Source organism: Leptonotus elevatus, chromosome 14 (assembly GCF_054856555.1).
Source record: "Leptonotus elevatus isolate MCC_2025b chromosome 14, RoL_Lele_1.0, whole genome shotgun sequence".
Lineage (NCBI taxonomy): Eukaryota > Metazoa > Chordata > Actinopteri > Syngnathiformes > Syngnathidae > Leptonotus > Leptonotus elevatus.
This window is the reverse complement of record NC_141252.1, coordinates 7,549,890-7,567,973: the sequence shown is the minus strand read 5'-3', so window position 1 is coordinate 7,567,973 and position 18,084 is coordinate 7,549,890. Positions and strand designations below refer to the sequence as shown.

General features: G+C 38.5%; 3 protein-coding genes across 6 annotated transcripts in view; 2 read left to right on the top strand and 1 right to left on the bottom strand.

The window, feature by feature from the left end:
• The first annotated feature begins 673 nt into the window (after positions 1-673).
• Positions 674-6,572, top strand: pole2 (polymerase (DNA directed), epsilon 2). Of its 3 annotated transcripts, XM_086094019.1 has the most exons (19): positions 674-789; positions 1,379-1,479; positions 1,655-1,730; positions 1,833-1,910; positions 2,018-2,111; positions 2,194-2,268; positions 2,812-2,895; positions 3,017-3,074; positions 3,160-3,207; positions 3,482-3,554; positions 3,878-4,050; positions 4,171-4,260; positions 4,337-4,391; positions 4,466-4,525; positions 5,299-5,376; positions 5,707-5,815; positions 5,887-6,063; positions 6,384-6,451; positions 6,527-6,572. In XM_086094019.1, exons 1-19 carry the CDS (start codon positions 719-721, stop codon positions 6,543-6,545), a joined length of 1,587 nt encoding a protein of 528 aa, XP_085950145.1. In that variant the 5' UTR covers positions 674-718; the 3' UTR covers positions 6,546-6,572. The 3 variants fall into 3 exon arrangements, with proteins under 3 accessions (XP_085950145.1, XP_085950144.1, XP_085950146.1); XM_086094018.1 differs by lacking the exon at positions 6,527-6,572 and having other exon boundaries at positions 5,887-6,518; XM_086094020.1 differs by lacking the exons at positions 674-789; positions 6,527-6,572 and having other exon boundaries at positions 1,409-1,479; positions 1,999-2,111; positions 5,887-6,518.
• Positions 6,498-17,894, bottom strand: nemf (nuclear export mediator factor). Its single transcript, XM_086094016.1, has 32 exons — positions 17,733-17,894; positions 17,565-17,633; positions 16,937-17,039; positions 16,738-16,863; positions 16,509-16,657; positions 16,326-16,393; positions 16,163-16,252; positions 15,992-16,065; positions 15,842-15,912; positions 15,110-15,185; positions 14,887-15,027; positions 13,831-14,039; positions 13,574-13,756; positions 12,586-12,649; positions 12,427-12,515; positions 12,245-12,348; positions 12,100-12,162; positions 11,917-12,029; positions 11,142-11,199; positions 11,008-11,066; positions 10,805-10,925; positions 10,512-10,743; positions 10,393-10,435; positions 10,149-10,198; positions 9,081-9,219; positions 8,915-8,992; positions 8,669-8,848; positions 8,012-8,047; positions 7,734-7,840; positions 7,598-7,641; positions 7,109-7,188; positions 6,498-7,043 (listed from the first exon to the last, which is right to left on the bottom strand). Exons 1-32 carry the CDS (start codon positions 17,789-17,791, stop codon positions 6,966-6,968), a joined length of 3,156 nt encoding a protein of 1,051 aa, XP_085950142.1. The 5' UTR covers positions 17,792-17,894; the 3' UTR covers positions 6,498-6,965.
• Positions 17,474-18,084, top strand: part of mok (MOK protein kinase) — an 8,726-nt gene continuing 8,115 nt past the window's right edge. For both annotated transcript variants that reach the window (XM_086094024.1, XM_086094021.1), the window contains exon 1: positions 17,474-17,581. In XM_086094024.1, the coding sequence (XP_085950150.1) occupies positions 17,541-17,581 (41 nt within the window). In that variant the 5' untranslated portion in view covers positions 17,474-17,540. The remainder of the gene's footprint in view (positions 17,582-18,084) is intronic.

Genomic DNA, 18,084 nt, shown 5'->3' with positions numbered 1-18,084 from the left:
TTGGGGGTTTAGTTTATGCTGTATATTTCTTCATCTTAACCAAGTAACTTTGTTGTCAATGTAAGTACAATTTTTGTTATTGTGACAAGCTGTTCAAACTTGGAACTAAAACGTCCGATGGTATATTTCATGATATTTTTAGAATTACGCATACAGATGATGTAATTTTAAATTATTACTAATTGATTTATATTTGATTATGTGTATCGGATCAGGGTGAAAATTTAATGCTAATATTGTTTTTGTTTTTTTAAACAATTACATACTTATATTAGCAATATTAGTTTATGTAAAGAAATGCACTTCCTCTCAAGGCTCAAGTGAGCCCTCTGCAATAAAGATGTTAATAAAATGTTTAAAAATAAGTTACTAAGCAGAATATTATTATTGTAATATTAGAGACCCTACTCTCAAAACAAAAATGTTAATATGTAGTTTAAAAAGCTATTCAAATTTAAGACAGTAATGCCCACAAGCAGTTTGGAGTAACGAAATAAAAGTCCACGGTTACATTCGTAACTGTCGCATTGTGTAGCACTTTAAAAAGTATAATAATGAAACGTTTATTTTATTTTTCGTTTTTATTATTGACTTTTACATTTCAATCCTCTATTCACTTTATTTTGTATGACTTTCACGGAAAGTGACGACACCAATTTGCGGAAGTAAAACATTTGGCGCCAAAGCACGAGTGGGCTGATCAGGGAAGTCAACAAAGATGGAGCCTGCTCGGAAAATTAAGTCCAGAGTTTGTACTGACTTCAAAATGCGGGGACTAATTCTTCGACCGTATGTATAATTAAGTATTTTCTAGTTTAAAATGTTTTATTTTAGCTGGTGTTGTACGACTTTTATTAATTGTCGTAGCGATTATTAGATAATCAGAGGCACGTTCGTGCTTCCAAACGTCATTTGACTCTTTTTAAATGGTCACTTTCCTAAACTAATGGTCAATTCATTGCTGAAAATTACAGTCTTTTGTTGTTTTATTACCAGCTTCATTTCACGGTCTCGACAAAATCCGAAGTATTTAATCTTAAAATTCTCAACACTAATGCTTACTTTAAATAAACTAGTTTGGCGGCTGTTTTGAATATTTTGCCTTTCTCTCTTTTCTTGTGCCAAAAAATACACGGCATTGACATTTAAAGATATTTAAAATAAATAAATAAAACAAAACAGAGTAGCAGGAGAGTTGCCGGTCACGGCAAAATAACAATTTTTTTTGTTGTTTTACATAAAAAGTGTGTCATCCCAAAGGACAAAACGGACCCATGTCATATAACATGAATACTAAATAATAAATAAATGATCAGATGTAAATTGCACATTAGCTGAATATTGACACGTTTCCTGGCTTGTTTTAATGTTGTCTCAGTGAGGCCACCAAGTACCTGGTGGAGGTCCTGGAGTCCGTCAGTCCCACTGAGCTGGATGACCTCATCGAAAGAGTGCTGGATGCTGTGGAGAAGCAACCATGTGAGGTTTTTGTGTGTGTGCGCTTTTAAAACATGTTAACACACATGCTCTATTTTCACATTATCAATCCTGTTGTCCCGACCCGAAAACTCCTTTGAAATCTGATATATATTAAATTTTACGTCATATTTACTAGCCCTAATTGTTGTGGTTTTTTTGTACGCTCCTCCAACAGTGTCTTCGAGCATGATCGAGCAATCAGTGGTGGAAATTGCCGTGCAGGACTGCTCTCAATCCTGCGATGAAACCATGTAAGAATCTCCGAGACCGCCGACCACCAGAACGTGCCTTTTTTCCCCCGCCTTTGAACTGGCGGCCTTTCCCGTTATTTAACGTGTTTGACTCATTTCCAGGAGTAACATTTTCAACATCATTGGAGCCTTCGACGTGCCAAGATACATTTACAATGCGGAGCGTAAGAAATTTGTCCCGTAAGTAAACGCCATTGTTTCTCTCTTTTGTTTGATGTTGAAATAGGCCCTGTAAAGCACAAAATTATATTATTATTAATGGATCCAGGCTGTGTTGTGGTTCTCAGCATCAGTATGACCAACCATCCAGCGCCGGGCCTGTGCGGCATCGCCAGAGATAAGGCGGAACTTTTTCGCGAGCGCTACGGAATCTTACTGCAGGTCTGCTTTTTCTAATCTCTTCGCTCTTCTTGACGTTCTTCCGTGCGGCAGTTCTTATACTTTTGTCTGCATTTGTTTACAGCGCACGCGTCGACACGAGTTGTTCACCCCGCCGGTCGTAGGAGCTGCTGTAGTGCACAATCAAAACAAATTTCAGGTATCGTCATTATTCTTCTTTTTTTTTTTTTTTGTCACAACTCGATAATCAATAGATATAGGAATGGCTTTTGAATGCTTAATAATCTATTTAGTGAAATATAGGCAGTATTGGACAGGAAAGCTCGTCAGCTGATAGTAACAATCTGGTCATATTTGCAAAATTGTTGCACTTTATTCACTATCATAACACATAAGTCTGTGAAAAACATACATTAAAAAAGGTTCCCTGTTTCAATGTATGCTTAAGATTGTTTGACTAAAATGCCACCATGATAATAAAGTCCCATCCACTCGCTGTATTGTAAAACAGTTAGCAACCAAATCTAAAATGGCGCACTGCTGCCCTCTGCTGGCGGTTTGACTCGTTACAACTCCTCAAGTGCTTGTAATTTTAAAGGGCCAGCGCATCAGAAAAATCTAACAACATAAACTGTTTGAGGAAGTCAATGACAAGTAATATGTTTGTTTCCAATGTGAATAAATCTTGTTTTATTTCTCCCCATACTTAATTGTCCCCCCCCCCTTTCATTGTGTTATCTAGCTGAAGACCATTGAAGCTTTGCTTGGCAGCACAGCCAAACAGGGCGGCGTGATCGTACTGGGCATGATTGCACAAGTCAAAGAGGTGAGGTGGCAGACCACGTGCTTTAAAAAAAATAAAATAAAAAATGTATTATTATTATTTTTAATTCCTTTCAGAATCGCGAGGATTTGTTGATCTTGTGCTTTTGTGTTGTCTTTTAAAGGGGAAATTCTATCTGGAAGATCCAACTGGAACCATAGAGCTCAATATGTCCAAGGCAATATCCTTTTATTTATTTCTAGTGTTTTAATTGATAAAAAAAAATATATATATATAGTTGATGTTTGCCTTAATTTAGCTTGCACAAGTTTCATAACGGACTTTACACTGAATACAGTTTTGTACTGGCTGAGGGTAAGATGACTTTTATTACTATTGTTATTATTATTTTGATAACTACATCATTTGCAATGTTGTGCTGAACAACTGCTGAGTGTTTCTGAGTGGTCATGCAAAATAAAAAATGTTTAAGCATTTGGCCTACATTATACCAATACGTTCAGAAATGAAGTATTTGTAATTTTAATGATTTATTATCGGAAAGTTTTGAGCCACTATTCGTCTCATGTCATTGTCTTGTCTATGTAAATACAGATTCAGCTCAATATTTGGATCTTGTGTTTTTCAGGCTGGTACGAGGACTCGGTGTTCCACGTCAATGGTTTTGGCACACCGCCGATAGAACCGTCATCAGCCACGCGGTATTATTCAAACTATTTTTTTTATTTAATTTTTTTGCATTGTCATTTAAAAGTTTGACATGGGGTTGCATAATCAATGTTTTATGTTTGCAGATTTTATTTTATTTTTAATTCATTATTTTTTAAATTATTTTTGTAGAAAAGCTTATCACTCCCCCTCCCCCCAAAAAAATTTGTATTAATTTTTACTCAAAGACATGAACATAAGATATTTTTCTTAATTTTTTTATGAAATTCAATTCAAAGTGATGGGCACGCACCCGTGTCGTTTGTGAGAGCATCCCGTGTCCTGACTGTGCAGTCGCCCCCTCCCCTGCCGCCAGGGCCTACTTCGGCAACATCAACTTTTTCGGCGGCCCGTCGTCGACGTCGGTGAAGGCGTCGGCCAAGCTCAAGCAGCTGGAGGAGGAGAACGAGGACGCCATGTTTGTCCTGGTGTCCGACGTGTGGCTGGACAGCGTGGAGGTGATGGAGAAGCTCAACCACATGTTCTCGGGTATGCTCAGCAATAACGCACAAATAAATTGTGTGATTAAATGTTTTTTCTTCCCTCTATTTTTCTTTGTAGCAACATTCTAGCAAAAAAACACATTAACGTCATTGTTTTTCCCATCAGGCTATGCTGCAATGCCTCCCACGTGTTTCATCTTTTGCGGCAACTTCTCTTCTGCCCCGTATGGAAAAAGTCACGTCAAATCACTCAAGGGTAATTTCTTTCAACTTTTCAGTCACATTTCAGTGAGAAATGACATCATTTCATGTTGCTATAATTCTCTTTTTAGAGTCGCTGAAGGTGTTAGCCGACAGCATATGCGCGCATCCCAACATACACAACAAGTAAGAGTGCATTCACATTTATATGGTCTTATTTTTAACTACATTTGTAATTGTCCTCTTCTATTAACTCACAGTTGTCGTTTTGTGTTCGTTCCCGGTCCTGAAGATCCAGGGCCAGGCGCCGTCCTGCCACGGTAATACTCATATTTAGCAATAAATCTCCATTCGCTAACGGTGCTGTTTTACAAAGAACATGCAGGGCTACGGTTTCAACATTACAAATGGCGGAATTACGGTTGCATTTTTTTGAATGTACTTTTCATATACATTTTTACAAAATGACAGCTTTACTAGTCTACTCATAGAAAAGGTTTATTAATCACTGCCATTGACGGCTATAGACGTCAAAAATTCATTTGAACTATTTCTATTACCGGTAGTTAAACTTTTATTTTCACTTTTGTTAACAAGAGTATGAAAACCTAGATTGTTTTTTTTTTAAATTAGGACAGATATAAAATTTGTGATTAATTGTGAGTTAACTCGTGAAGTCATTAAAAAAAAAAAATTACTTTTTTTAAAATATTTTTTTTAATATATATTTTTTAAATAATTATTAAAAATTAGGGGCATCAGGCGATTCAAATTTGTCATCGTAATTAATCGCATGACTTCACTAGTTAACTCACGATTACTCACAAATTGTATATCTGTTCTAAATGTACAAAAATAATTTGGAGGTTTTCATACTCTTGTTAAAAATTTTTTTTAAACTAATAGAAATAGTTTAAAGTAAATTTTTGATGTTTCTAGTCAATACAAATTCTGGATACTTCACCATTGAAGGAATGGAACTCCATCATGGACCCAGGAGGACCCCTTTGTAACCCTCTTACATTTTTAGCCTGAAAAACGACAAAGCAGCCCAAAAAAAAGGACCATTATCGAATTATGTATAACCCCACAGACCTCCGCTGGCTGATCACATCACTGAGGAGTTCAGACAGAGGGTGCCTTTCTCGGTGTTCACCACAAACCCATGCAGGTAAATGTCAAAAATGGTAAATGTAAGTTAAGCTTTATTTTTATAGCTCATTTCATACACCATTGTGCTTCACGGTTACAAAAATAACATATTTCCATTGTGTACGGCATCACAGCAAATGCTGCTTCACCATGTTTGCGTTGAACTTCAATTAGCATTTCTTGAACGTATTCAGCAGAATGTTCAAATCTATTCTACAGCTTTGTTGAAATAATAACCGCAACATTGGCTGCTAGTTTTAATAGCCCCTATACGGTATTTTGCATTGAGCTAGCACTTTCATCAAAACGAGTATGTGGGTTTGATTGGGTAAATTATGTTCCCTTTCAGGATCCAGTACTGCAGCCAGGAGATCATGGTCATCCGCGAGGACCTGGTCAACAAAATGTGCAGAAACTGCGTGGGCTTGCCCAACAGCAACTTGGACATTCCCAACCATGTGAGTGCCCCCCCCCCCCCCCCAAAAAAAATTATGTTCCACATTGTCACCGTTGACACTGTTGTTGTCAGTTTGTCCGGACCATCCTGTCCCAGGCTCACCTGGCCCCGCTGCCACTTTACGTCACTCCCGTGTTTTGGGCGTACGACTACGCCCTGCGAGTGTACCCCGTCCCCGACGTCGTGGTCTTTGCCGACAAATACGACCCCTTCGCCGTCACGCACTCCGACTGCCTTTGCGTCAACCCGGTATGTAAGCTCGTCAAATCATCGCCATATACTCCACAATGCATTTTTTGTCCAGGAATTCCTCACAAGACAAACTTGGATCAGCCCAAAACATTTTTAATACTATAAACGTACTTCCATGACGCCAATTACTACTTTCCTATTAGCTGCAGTTTTTGAAGAATTTTGTGGCATATGGGGTTTGCTTCAGAGCACAAAAAACACAAATGAGTGAATTTGTGACAAACATTTGTGAATCGGGAACGTTGGGGTTTGATATAATGTAAAATGCTATTAATTATTAATGTTATTAATGAAAGTTGTGCTAATCACTTAACCAGGGCTCCTTCCTAAGAAGTGGTTTTGCCTTTAAGGTGTACTATCCAGCCAACAGAACCATTGAGGACAGGTAAGAACCTCTCTGTACATTTGTGTAAAAAGAAAACAAGCAAATATCAACGTTACTTCTATCTTGTCTCCGCAGCAAACTGCAAGGACTATGAAGAGATTTTTTATTTTTTTTTGTACAGGAAATTCTACTAAAATATTTGTTGTATTTTTGTGTGTAATGTTTTTTTTTTAATGTGTTATAAATAAAAATTGTTACCAAAGTGAAACATAGGTTTTGGTTTTATCTATTGCAAATTCCAAAGCAAAAGTGAATTCATGTTCATCATAAAACCTTTATTAGCTGTACAATAATAACTTTCAATCAACCGAGCATATTTTATTTTATTTTGTCTTAAATTATGCCATACCTAATGTGGCCAGTGAATATAAAAGGCGACCGAACAGAAAAGTGTCCTTTTGTATTATACACATTTTTCCCTCTCTTGTTCAAAGAATGATTTTTGGTCATTAAATGAAGTCCATGAAGTAAAAGTCGATGATGTTTCCACCCACTGTGTAGCGAGTGCGGCCTCTTATTTCCTCTTGGCCGCCAGCAGGTTAGGAGCGGACACTTTGACTTTGCCAGGCATGTTTCTGGACAGGTCACCGTCCTGCAGCGCAAAAGTCCAATCAATAAATTCTGGCAATAAAAAATAAATAAATATCTATTTGGTACCTTGACGCTGCGTAGCAAGTCCTTTTCTCTCACAGTAGCCTCCTTGGCTTTCATGAAGCTCATAAGTGCGGTGCGGGCGGCTGGAGGGGACAAGAAAACGCTAACAATCATTTGGGCTAATGGCAGTGTAGTGGTTCACATAGCTGACAATCCATTCACTTTCACCAACTACTGATCAGCCAGAGTGCAGTCTGCCCTTGAGTCACATTTGTTGCGCAGTGTTTCACATAGCTGACTTATGCTAGAGGGTAGTCTACCTTTGGACTTGTGGTGTAGAGATTCACATAGCTAGGTTTTATTTTCCTTGTTAACAAAAGTGGAAAAAAATGTTAAACTAATACAAATAGTCCAAAAATGTAGTATAGTGATTCACATCTCATACATTCATGCAGGCTGATATAAGATGCATTCTCACTCACTGCATAATTTGCCTTACAGAGGCAGTGTAGTGGTTCACATACTAAACACATCATCCCACAAAAAAGTTACCTTTGCCTTTCTTTTGCGAGCCTGGCGTCAGCTTAACTTTGTGCCTGTAAGTGTAAACAACAACAATAAAAGCATGATCCTTCCCTTACATACTACTTTTAAGACAGAGAGTCAACCGGAGCGCGGCGGTTCGCACTTGTAGTTGGAGAGCGCGCTGTAGGGGGCGCACACGGGCACCGCAAACATCAGCACATCCTCGGGGTGAGGTTGTCCCGTCAGTGAGGTGAGAAGGTTCTCTGCTTCCTGGCGCACACAAACACACGCACACTGTGATCTTCCAACCAATCACACGGTACTTAAGGAGCAATTGGGGATTTGTCCCCCCAAAATTTCCAGTTCTATTTAACTTGCCGTAAAAGGTTTGAAAAGCACTACTGTCAAGGGTTTGAAATGTTTGTTTCACACAAAAGTCACCTCTACTCCGGGGTTGTCTGGATCCACGTCGTCGTCCTAAAAAATGACAACACACAATTAAAAAAAGGAAAACAAGTAGTAAAAAAAATTTAATATTAACAAAAAATATTTTAAGATCGATAATGTCAATATTAACTTATTCAATGCCATAAATTCATTAAAAAAAAAGATTATAAAAAATTATTTTTTTAATTGTAATTAATCGCATAACTTCAATAGTTAACTCACGATTAATCACAAATTTCATATCTGTTCTAAATGTACAATAAAAAAAATCTAGGTTTTCTAACTCTTGTTAACAAAAGTGGAAAAAAATGTTAAACTAATAGAAATAGTTTAAATGAATTTTTTACATTTATAGCCGTCAATGGCAATGAATGAATAAAAAAATAAAAAAACGTTATTCAAAATTTGGGGCGTCAGGTGATTAAAATTTGTAATCACAATTAATTGCATTACTTCACTAGTTAACGCACAATTAATCACGCATTTTATAACTGTTCTAAATGTACAATAAAAAAAATTCTAGGTTTTCTAACTCTTGTTAACAAAAGTGGAAAAAATTTGAAACTAATAGAAATAGTTTAAATGAATTTTTGACGTCTATAGCCGTCAATGGCAGTGAATGAGTTTAACCGGATAATTATGAACAGAAACCTTGTCGTCTTGCTCGGCAGAAGCCGCCTCCTCGTCCTCAGCGGCCGTCTGCTCCGCTTTCTTAACGGTGGGCACCGCCTGACGAGGTGTGGGAGGGGGCTTCTTAGGCGCCTCCTCTTTGCCCTTCCCCTTTTTGCCTTTCTTGCCCTTGTCCTTCTCCTCCTTGCTGGCGCCGGCCGACTGTGAAGAGCAACAGAGCTTAGACGACGGCGTTGTGGTGCGTGTCACCGTGCTCGCGTGTTGTACCCCAAGCAGCTGCATCATGAGCTCACGGTCCTCCTGGTCCTGGTCCTTGTACTTCTCCTTGATCTTCTTCAGCTTGTTCTGTTGTCAACGCAACAGGACGCAGATGATTATTGATCAATTATAGAAAGCGAGCAAAACCTCTACCTTGTTCTGACCAAAATCTCACCTTCTGGCCTCGTTTCAGTGGCAGCTGGGATGGTCCGCTGCCGCTTTTGGATCCCCGGTCCACTTCCTGTTCAGCGGGCGCAACCTCAGTCTTCATTTCTGCTTCGCTCACTTCCTGTTTCTGCTTCTTCTTCTCATCTCTAGCAAGACAACATAAGTGTTTTACACAGAAGATCCAGATAAACTGGGTCATCCACGCTATAGTGACGACAGTGGGGATGTCCCGATTAAATCACTTGACATACATTATTTGTAAAAGTTATTGAGCTACTCATGGCCTATTGTTGAACCATCATCTGTAAGCGACTTTTAAGACATTATTAGATGTGTAATGTAGATATAATGATGTATGTGTGAACTAAATAGTAGTTAGTGTTTGTTTACCTTAAACGGTTATTGCTAGCGCGCTAATGCTAATCGCAATTGCTAACCGCTTAGCCTAAAGTTTTTTTTTTGGGTGTAATGCTCATGCACATAAAATAGATAATTAGTAGTTATATCCATTTAATTCAATCCATGTAGATTATAATGACGTATGAGTGAACTAAGAAGTAGTTAGTGTTTGTTTACCTTAAATGGTAATCGTTAGTGTGCTAATTCTAATCGTATTGCTAACCGCTTAGCCTAAAGTAATTTTGTTGGTGTAATGCTCATGCACATAAGATAGATAATTAGTAGTTATATCCATTCAATTCATTCCATGTAGATTATAATGACATATGAGTGAACTAAATAGTAGTTAGTGTTTGCGTACCTTAAATGGTCATCGTTAGCGTGCTAATGCTAATCGCGATTGCTAAGCTAATTTTGTTGCCGTTTGATAGTACATAAGTACAGAAGACAGTAAATAATGAGTGGCTATTTCAATTGAATTCATGTTCACCCTTAGTCCATTAACAAAAAAAAAAAAAACATTTTTGGGGGGGTGAATTACTTGAAATTAGATTGTGACCGCCCAATGCTACACTGTTTTATTATTTCAGGCTTTTCAGTTGTGTGACTGATTTTTTTCAATATCACCACAAGCTGTGGCTGAGTGCAAAAGCTTGTGGCCATTCCTTTGACTCACCGTCTCTGCTTAGCCGTCGTGTGCTTCCTCACTTGCGCGTCGAAGTCAGCCTGGAGAGACATTCTTTGTTTAACGCAGGATGTGATTTTTTTCAGTTATATTTTTATGTTTTGTATTATTTTTAATATCTTTGAGCAGATTTTTTTTTTTTCTTTGCTTTTTTTAAAATATATATATGCGTGAGAAATAAAAATTGCATTCATTCATTCCATCATTCTGGAAAAATGCATCCAAAGATGTAAACCTGAGAGGCGTCTTCTTTCTTGAAGGTGACGCTCTGAGAGCTCCTGGAGGGAGAAAAATAACTTGTAGTGGCTTATCGTGCTGCAGCTGAAAGGTAAGATGTCGTTGGAGTGTTGGTACCTGTTGGGCTGCAGGTGAGTGAGGGTGATGGTGGTGTCAGGATAGCTCAATCCCTCGCCGGCTTCCTGTTTACTCTCCTTCCCGTCGCCTTCCTCGTCGCTCTCCTCTTCGCTGCGCTCCGACGGCGTTCCGCCTGGGTCCGCCATCTGCACTGCATCTTTTCCATCGTCATCCGCAGCCTCAAGCTCCTCCTTCTTATCCTCTGCTGCATCCTCGGTGCCGCTATCCTCGCCTACGGAGGCGCTCGGCGTCAGGTTCTAATTCTTAAATGGTAGAGAAGCGTCAGCGCTTACCAACGAGCTCCTCCCCTTCCTCTAACATCTCGGCCGTCCTGGACGCCATTTCCTCCACGTCCTCCTCCACCGTCCTCACCTTGCGCTCGCCTCTGTGCCGGAACACGCTCTGCTCGTCTACCTGAGCGGGGCAAAATGTAAACAATTAGAAATCAGGATAACAATTTTGAAATCCTCAGCAGTAGCTTTATTGGATGGCTCACCTTAAAGAGGAAGCCGAAGCCCATAATCAAGTAGGAAGGCGGCAAATAGTTTTTCTTTCCTGATGAGAAAAAAATGGCAATCCTTCATTCATCTACTTTGTTGAGTAAAACAAGCGTTCTGAAAGTTGTCCTACCTCTGATCATGAAGCTGCCAGTGGTCAGGTATTCTCCTGTAGGCGCAGTTTTGGACACCTAGACATCAACGGCAGCATTCGTAAACAATAATTAAATTCATCGTCTCCAGTTCAAGATGACATTTTGACATTTTCTACTGAAGCACCTGAAGTCATAAATATGATATATGTTTTTATATATATATATATATATATATATAGTAATTATATATCATATGTCAATATAATGCCACTATTAAAAACAATTATGTAACTGTTTTTGTAAAGGATATGTTGTGAAAATATGTTTTGAGATGATATTAGTATTTATTATAAATAAATAAATAAAAAGGTTTTAATTGGTATAGTGAGGCAATTTATCGGGCCCAACTGATATTGAATAAAAAAACAAAAAAAAATTTAGGCCGATATTGATTTTTGGCAGAAAAAAAAAATACATAATGCATACAACCCCCTCCACCCTAAATTGTTTTTTTTGTAATAAATAAAATAAAAAGAGTAATTTCAATGAGTGGCAATGGTACATAGATTTTCAGCATTTAAAAAAAAAAGAATATTTGGAGAAAAAAAAGTATTCGTCCAGTGTTTGAAGGGCCCTAATCAGCCAGCTGATTAATTGGTCAGGCCCTCGTTTCATTATTTTGCGTAGCAACAACAGAAATATTGCTACCCAACATTTTATTTATTTTTTTAGATCGTAAAATAAGAAATTTCTCCATGTACTGGAACAAATACCATCAACACGAATAAACCAATTGAAATGTTGCGTTCTCACCTGATGATGGTGCACCCACCAAGCGCTGGTAACTATTTTGGCGTCCCAGGCGGCACTGTAGCACACAGACATGGTGCCCGCCTCCGTCGACGTGCGAGGGGGGATGGGATTACCTGGAAAGAGGAAGGGGGCAGGTGAGATGAATTTGTCGGTCATAAATGAAACAAACGTGAGCGGGCTGACCTGAGGGGTTTTTGATGATACAGCTGGTAGCGCCATGGAGGTCAGCGTGGACGTAGATGTCACCTGGCAACACCAGAATTTTATTTTTTTCCAATATCGTTTATATGACTGTAAGATTTTAAAGCTGAGTGAAAAGCATCCTTACCAGCCCGCAGGTAGCGCTTAACGATTATCTCGTTCTGCTGCTGGTCTCGCCCGGCGATGACGAGGTAGTTCTCCGACGTGATGAACCACAAGAACTTCTCAAACCTGCAAAAATAAAGGAACACGCCACTTAAAGAGGACACAAATAAACCCACCACCAAATTGTGTGACGTGGACACCCACCAGTAGACCTTGCGAGCCTTCTGAATGGTGGTCACCGTTTGGACTTCCTTCAAGGTCTTCTGAGTTTTTTTCTCAGCCGATTTCATCGCCTTCGAGGAAGTTTAGAAGAGCATTTGCGACGGTCTCGCCACACCGGGCAGGTTGGAAGGCCGTTCTTACCTTATCTGATGCTTGAATGGTTTTCTGCTCCTTCTTTTCAGCACTGCGCTTGCAGTCATAGTATCTTAAAACAGACACGTAGGCTTTAACAACTGCGGTTAAACCCTTAATGCAACCTAGGAACATTTTGCGTCACTCGATTTCTGTTAAAAAAAAAAACTAAAAACTTTACATTGCCACTTGAATAGCTCATTTGCTCCCAAAAACTTATAAATACGTTCTTTTTTAAATGTTTTAAGTGTCCCTAAGACGTTTTTTTATGCCAAAGCATACAAAAGGCTTTGATGCAGCCTCTCAACTGCAAAGAACAGTTGAAGAAATTGTAGTTATTACACCGACGGCCAGCAGGTGGCAGCGGAGCAAAAGAGATCAACCAGGGCCATGTTGGAAAAAAAGCAAATTTACTCAGTTCTAAATAGATTTGTGAATAATGATGAAACTTAGCTATATTCTAATGCTAATTGCTGCAAAACGGAAATTTGGATTTTTTTTGGTAGGTTTCATGTTTTTATAGCAATAGAACACACTATTCTGTGGGCCTTGCAAAATTAATCAAAATCTAGTAAAACAGCCGGGAGTGAAGGGGATTGCTTCAGTGAAGATGGCTGGGAGTGAATGAGTTAAGGAATTAAATTAAACTATTATATTAAGGAATTATTCCTAAAATGGCAAAGCTACTCAAAAACGGAAACATTTGTCCCCAACAACAATAAAGGTGCCATTGGAAAACATTCACTTGAATTATTATTATTACCAGATGGCACTCTTCCTCCATCATTCAAAGAACGCAGCAACACTTCACACCTTCAGGAAGCCAAAATTATGGGCACAATATCATATCACGATATTTTAAGATCATTTAACCATAATTATCTTTTTCTTTTTTAAGTCACAAACATATCCTAAAATGAAACGATTGAAACTGTGCTGTGCTGTGCTGTGATTGGTCAACATTTTTGAGGCGTGGCTTAGCAAAAGGCTTCCGTACTTTTTAGCGTTGGCGTAGGCCGACAGGCTGAGATCCACGTCCACCAGCATGGGCTTGTTCCTCTGCAGCTTCTTGTTCTGACCTTTGTCTTTATTTTTGTTTTTCTTGCCCTTCTCCTGTATGGCCTCCTTCAAGGTTTCTTCCTCCTCCACCTCCTGTTCCTCTTCAGTGATGTAAGGATTCCTACAAGAATGGAAAAAATAAAAATAAAAGCGCGCAAGGAGACATTTTGTTAAGCGTAGACGTGCCGGTCTCACTTTAAAAGCATGGTGATGTGGTTGGTCTGCAGCTTGAGGTCCTTGATGGCGCACGCCACGGGGTCGCCGGCGGCCTGCGCCTCCTTGACCAGCGCGCCGATCTCGGTCCAGTCCACCTGGTTGGCCAGCGCGCTGCGGATCACCTGCAGGGCTCGCTCCACCACGGCCAGGTTCATCTCCACCAGCTCGCCTTTCACTCGGTCCACCTCCTGTCACGTGAGCCACACGAGAGCGCGACAGAAATGTCAACCAAACGAGAGGGTATAAAACTTTGGACCTACACTATGCCAAATGTGAAGGGAATCTTCTTCCTCTGTGGGATATATATGAGCTCTTTGTATAAGGTTGAGTTGAGAATTTGTATTTGTTGCTAGCAGCAAAAAACAACTTAAAATAGCATTTTAATATCTGTCCACTAGATGGTGCTAATTGCACCCGTTCTAAACATGCAGCAACATTTTCCGCCATTTACTGCCTCACTTCTAAAATGATAAATGTGTGATGTCAGTGATGCATCTTTCATGTCCAACTAATTCCATAACAAATGGTTAAAAAAAAAAAGTACATTTTGACAGCACAGTGGATATTGCAAGCTAAGTATTATCAAACATCTCACTAGTTAACTCATTCACTGCCATTGACGTCTATAAACGTCAAAAATTCATTTTAACTATTTCTATTAGTTTAAAAATGTTTCCCCACTTTCGTTAACAAGAGTATGAAAACCTAGACATTTTTTAATAAAAAAAAAAAAAAGATTATTAAAAATTAGGGGCGTCAGGTAATTAATTTTTTTAAATTGTAATTAATTGCATGACTTCAATAGTTAACTCACGATTAATCACAAATGTTCTATCTTCTAAATGTACAATAATTTTTTTCAAGGTTTTCATACTCTTAACAAAAGTGGGAAAAAAGGTTAAACTAATGGAAATAGTTCAAATGAATTTTTGACGTCTATAGCCGTCAATGGCAGTGAATGAGTTAAAAAACCATAAAACATTTTGTGTGAGCATGACTTGGCCACATCAGCCATTCTGAAACGTAGTTCTTCACCTGAACTTGATGCAAAGCCTCCAGCCTCTGCTCGTGGTCCCTCTTGACGTTCTCCAGCTTCTTCAGGGCCTGCTTCTCCTGCTGCAAAGCCTTCATGTCGATCTTCTGGCTCTCCATCTTGGAGAAGAACTCATCCACCGCCTGGCAAGACAACATCGTGAGGAGACGTGAGCACAGTAGAAAACAACAGAAGAGGAGAGATGTGGTAAGTGTCTGGATTGACCTTGTTGAAGGACTCAAACTCCAAGTAGGGACTTTTTAAATGCTGGGCAAAGAGGAACGGGTGGAATTCATCGTACCTGGCATGACAATGGATTCTGCATTAATAATTTCAATAAGTAATAATGCATATTTGTTTGCATCAATTTTCAAGTCAAATTGAGGGAGTAATTTTTAACTATACATGTATTAAAAGTAATAATTACATTTTGTATATATTTTTTAAAATACACATTTAAAAAAATACATAAACGCATAACTATTTTTATAATATGAAAATACATTACTTAATCATATGATAATGATAATACAACATTAATATATAATTTAAAAAATTAAAAATTAATGATATTATGCAAATAAGATATCTAAAATATATTTTTTAAATACAGTATACATAGATATTTATTGTATTTATAATTATTAATTTTGATTATTTTTTTCACTGATAAAATATTTAATAAACAATATTTTATTGTGCACGTCAATATGGCTTACCATACCCATATTGATCTTATTACGATCATCATTATATGTCTTAACAATTTAACTCCATACCTATCTTATAATAATGTGTTTTGTCTGGCTTATTTACTTTCTTGAAGATGATTGTCTTCTGCGGCTAACAAAGGATTATCAATGATAGTCATTCCTAAATGACGTGATAATTTATCATGTCATTTATGAAAATATCAACAACAAAATACTCCAGTTAGCATTCTGCAACATGACTTACGTGAGTAGCTCTTCGCTAGCTTTCCCAGGCGTTAAACTTGCTTTCTTTTCACTCTTTTGAATGATGAAGCCCTTCAATAAAACAAAGCTCATATTCTGATACCTCAAAATATCAGACAAAATAAACACTACTAGATTAAATTTATCATACTTTGCCGCTAAAGTTCTCTGTTTTTTCCATGTACATCTCGGCCATTTGCAAGGCTTCCAGGATTTTAGGTGCAACTGAAACCAAAATACAAAAAAGATATAATTTAATTAAAAAAAATAATAAAATCACACTAAATCCCGTCTGGGCATAAATATAAGCTTGCTACCATACCTTGGGAAGCATCTACTTGACTGTCGACTTTCACTGAGCCCGACAGTCCGGCTTCTATGAAACAGTGTTCTAAGAGAGTGGCTCCATATGCTGTGGAAGTTTAGAAAATAAACTTGAGCAATATGATCCCATTTAGATGTTTAAGAGAAAGTGATTTACTTACTAAGGTGAGGGTTCAGCACTCTTTTCACTTGCTCTCCATTCTGTGCTTTGCTGATGATTTCAGTGAGTCTACATTGAACGAAATAAACTTCGATAGATTAGAAAAATACAGTGAAGGGGAGTTGGATCAATAAAAATCCCAAAGTAATCCACAGGGAAATACAGTAGATAAAGAACAAGTTACCGTGGTAAGGTGATGAGGGGTTCTGGGGGTCTCGCGCTCTCCACAGGGTATCGTTCCCTCACGGCGATCTTGACGTCTTCGGCCTCGGCGGTGCGAAAGCGCAGCAGGTTGAGGATGGTGTACTCGTGGTCTGTGAGAACGATATTACCCTACAGATTGGATGCAAATGTTTATATCCAGCATATAAAAATAAAATAATGGTGGTATTGACTCATCAGCGTGTTCTCACCCGGTCGTAGAGTTCTACAATGAGGTGGTACGCGGCCTCTTCTGAGCCAAACTGGAAGTCAACGATTCTGTCGATACCAAGCTGCTTCACTTGCGTCAGCCGCCGCGACTTCAAGTGCTTACGACACTACAAACAGTGTGACGTTGTATAACAACAATAACATTATTTAAAATAACATTTGATTAAAAGAGGGTCTTACTTTCATAGCAAAGCCTGACGGCATCATATTCTTGGGCCATTCGAAGTCTGTGGAGTGTATCCGAATACCAGATTCAAGCAGGAGAACGGCTTTGCTGTCAGGCCTTTTCAAAACAAGTTACATCAGTGACATTTTGCATCAGATACACCTGTCCCTACATTACAATACAGTAATTTAGCGGCTCTTTTTTTCTTTTTGTTTCTTTCACTTGACTTGAGTGGTGGCTTACGTAAAGTTGGGACATTTGTGTGTCAAGGTAGTACTGCACATATGACATATTATATTATATTAAATACATACTTTAAATTATGTTATTTTTTTATTTAAATGATTAGACAAAAATGTGACTTAATTCCCTGCATGTTTTGTCAATTAAAAACAAATTGATCCTGGGGCAGGTTAATTCAGAGTCAAAATATTATGCACAGGTGTCAGTATGTACCAGCGCAGTACAACAGTACAGTAGCATTAGTATGTTTGCAAAGAAAAAGTGATTTAGGTCATCAGTGACGCCATAGCTTCCTAGTCTTTGTTGACGTCACAATTATGCTGTAGAGGTTAAAATTCAGTAGCAAACTTTGTACCAACACGGCTCGAGCGATGAATGTATTTAGAAAGCGCTTCTTACTTTTGTAGCCGGATGAGGTACGTCTTGTTGTCTATATCGTAAACGTTGTTCACTCTCATGCTCATGTAGCTGTAAAAATAAAAGCATAAAAAGTTAAATTAACCAATGTAAACACATTAGCATTTTGGCTAGCACACCCTGGCTGAGGCTTTAGGGAACGTCACATACTTGGCATTTATCTCGGCGATAGCAGCCCTGATGTCTGCCGTGGTGAACCTTGTTTTCATGATGATTTAGAAAATCTTACAAAAAGGGAAAACCGTGTAAGTGTTAAATCTGGCTTGTGCCACAAATGTCGAAGCACGCCGTGGACAGTGCGCATGTGCAGTAGTTGTCACACTGACAATGACTTCACGTGCTATGGGAAAGATGGAACTTACCACTTGGAAACTCCTAATTACGACCGAGTTCTGTTCATGTGATTTTGTTGTTATAGCAAAATTGTGTATGCTACGTGATTGTGTACATTTTAAAACAACCTGCTGTGCTAGCGGACGTTAACGCCCTTATAAGTGTTAAT

Bases quoted from the DNA above. Each gene is read 5' to 3' on its own strand.
- pole2 (XM_086094018.1), top strand. From the start codon at position 719: ATGGAGCCTGCTCGGAAAATTAAGTCCAGAGTTTGTACTGACTTCAAA. The intron at 2,269-2,811 runs GTATCGTCATTA...TGTGTTATCTAG, and splicing joins ACAATCAAAACAAATTTCAG to CTGAAGACCATTGAAGCTTT. The intron at 3,075-3,159 runs TATCCTTTTATT...TTAGCTTGCACA, and splicing joins GCTCAATATGTCCAAGGCAA to AGTTTCATAACGGACTTTAC.
- nemf (XM_086094016.1), bottom strand. From the start codon at position 17,791: ATGAAAACAAGGTTCACCACGGCAGACATCAGGGCTGCTATCGCCGAG. The intron at 8,993-9,080 runs GTGAGATTTTGG...CGTTGACAACAG, and splicing joins CACTGAAACGAGGCCAGAAG to AACAAGCTGAAGAAGATCAA. The intron at 7,841-8,011 runs GTGACTTTTGTG...TGTGTGCGCCAG, and splicing joins CAGACAACCCCGGAGTAGAG to GAAGCAGAGAACCTTCTCAC.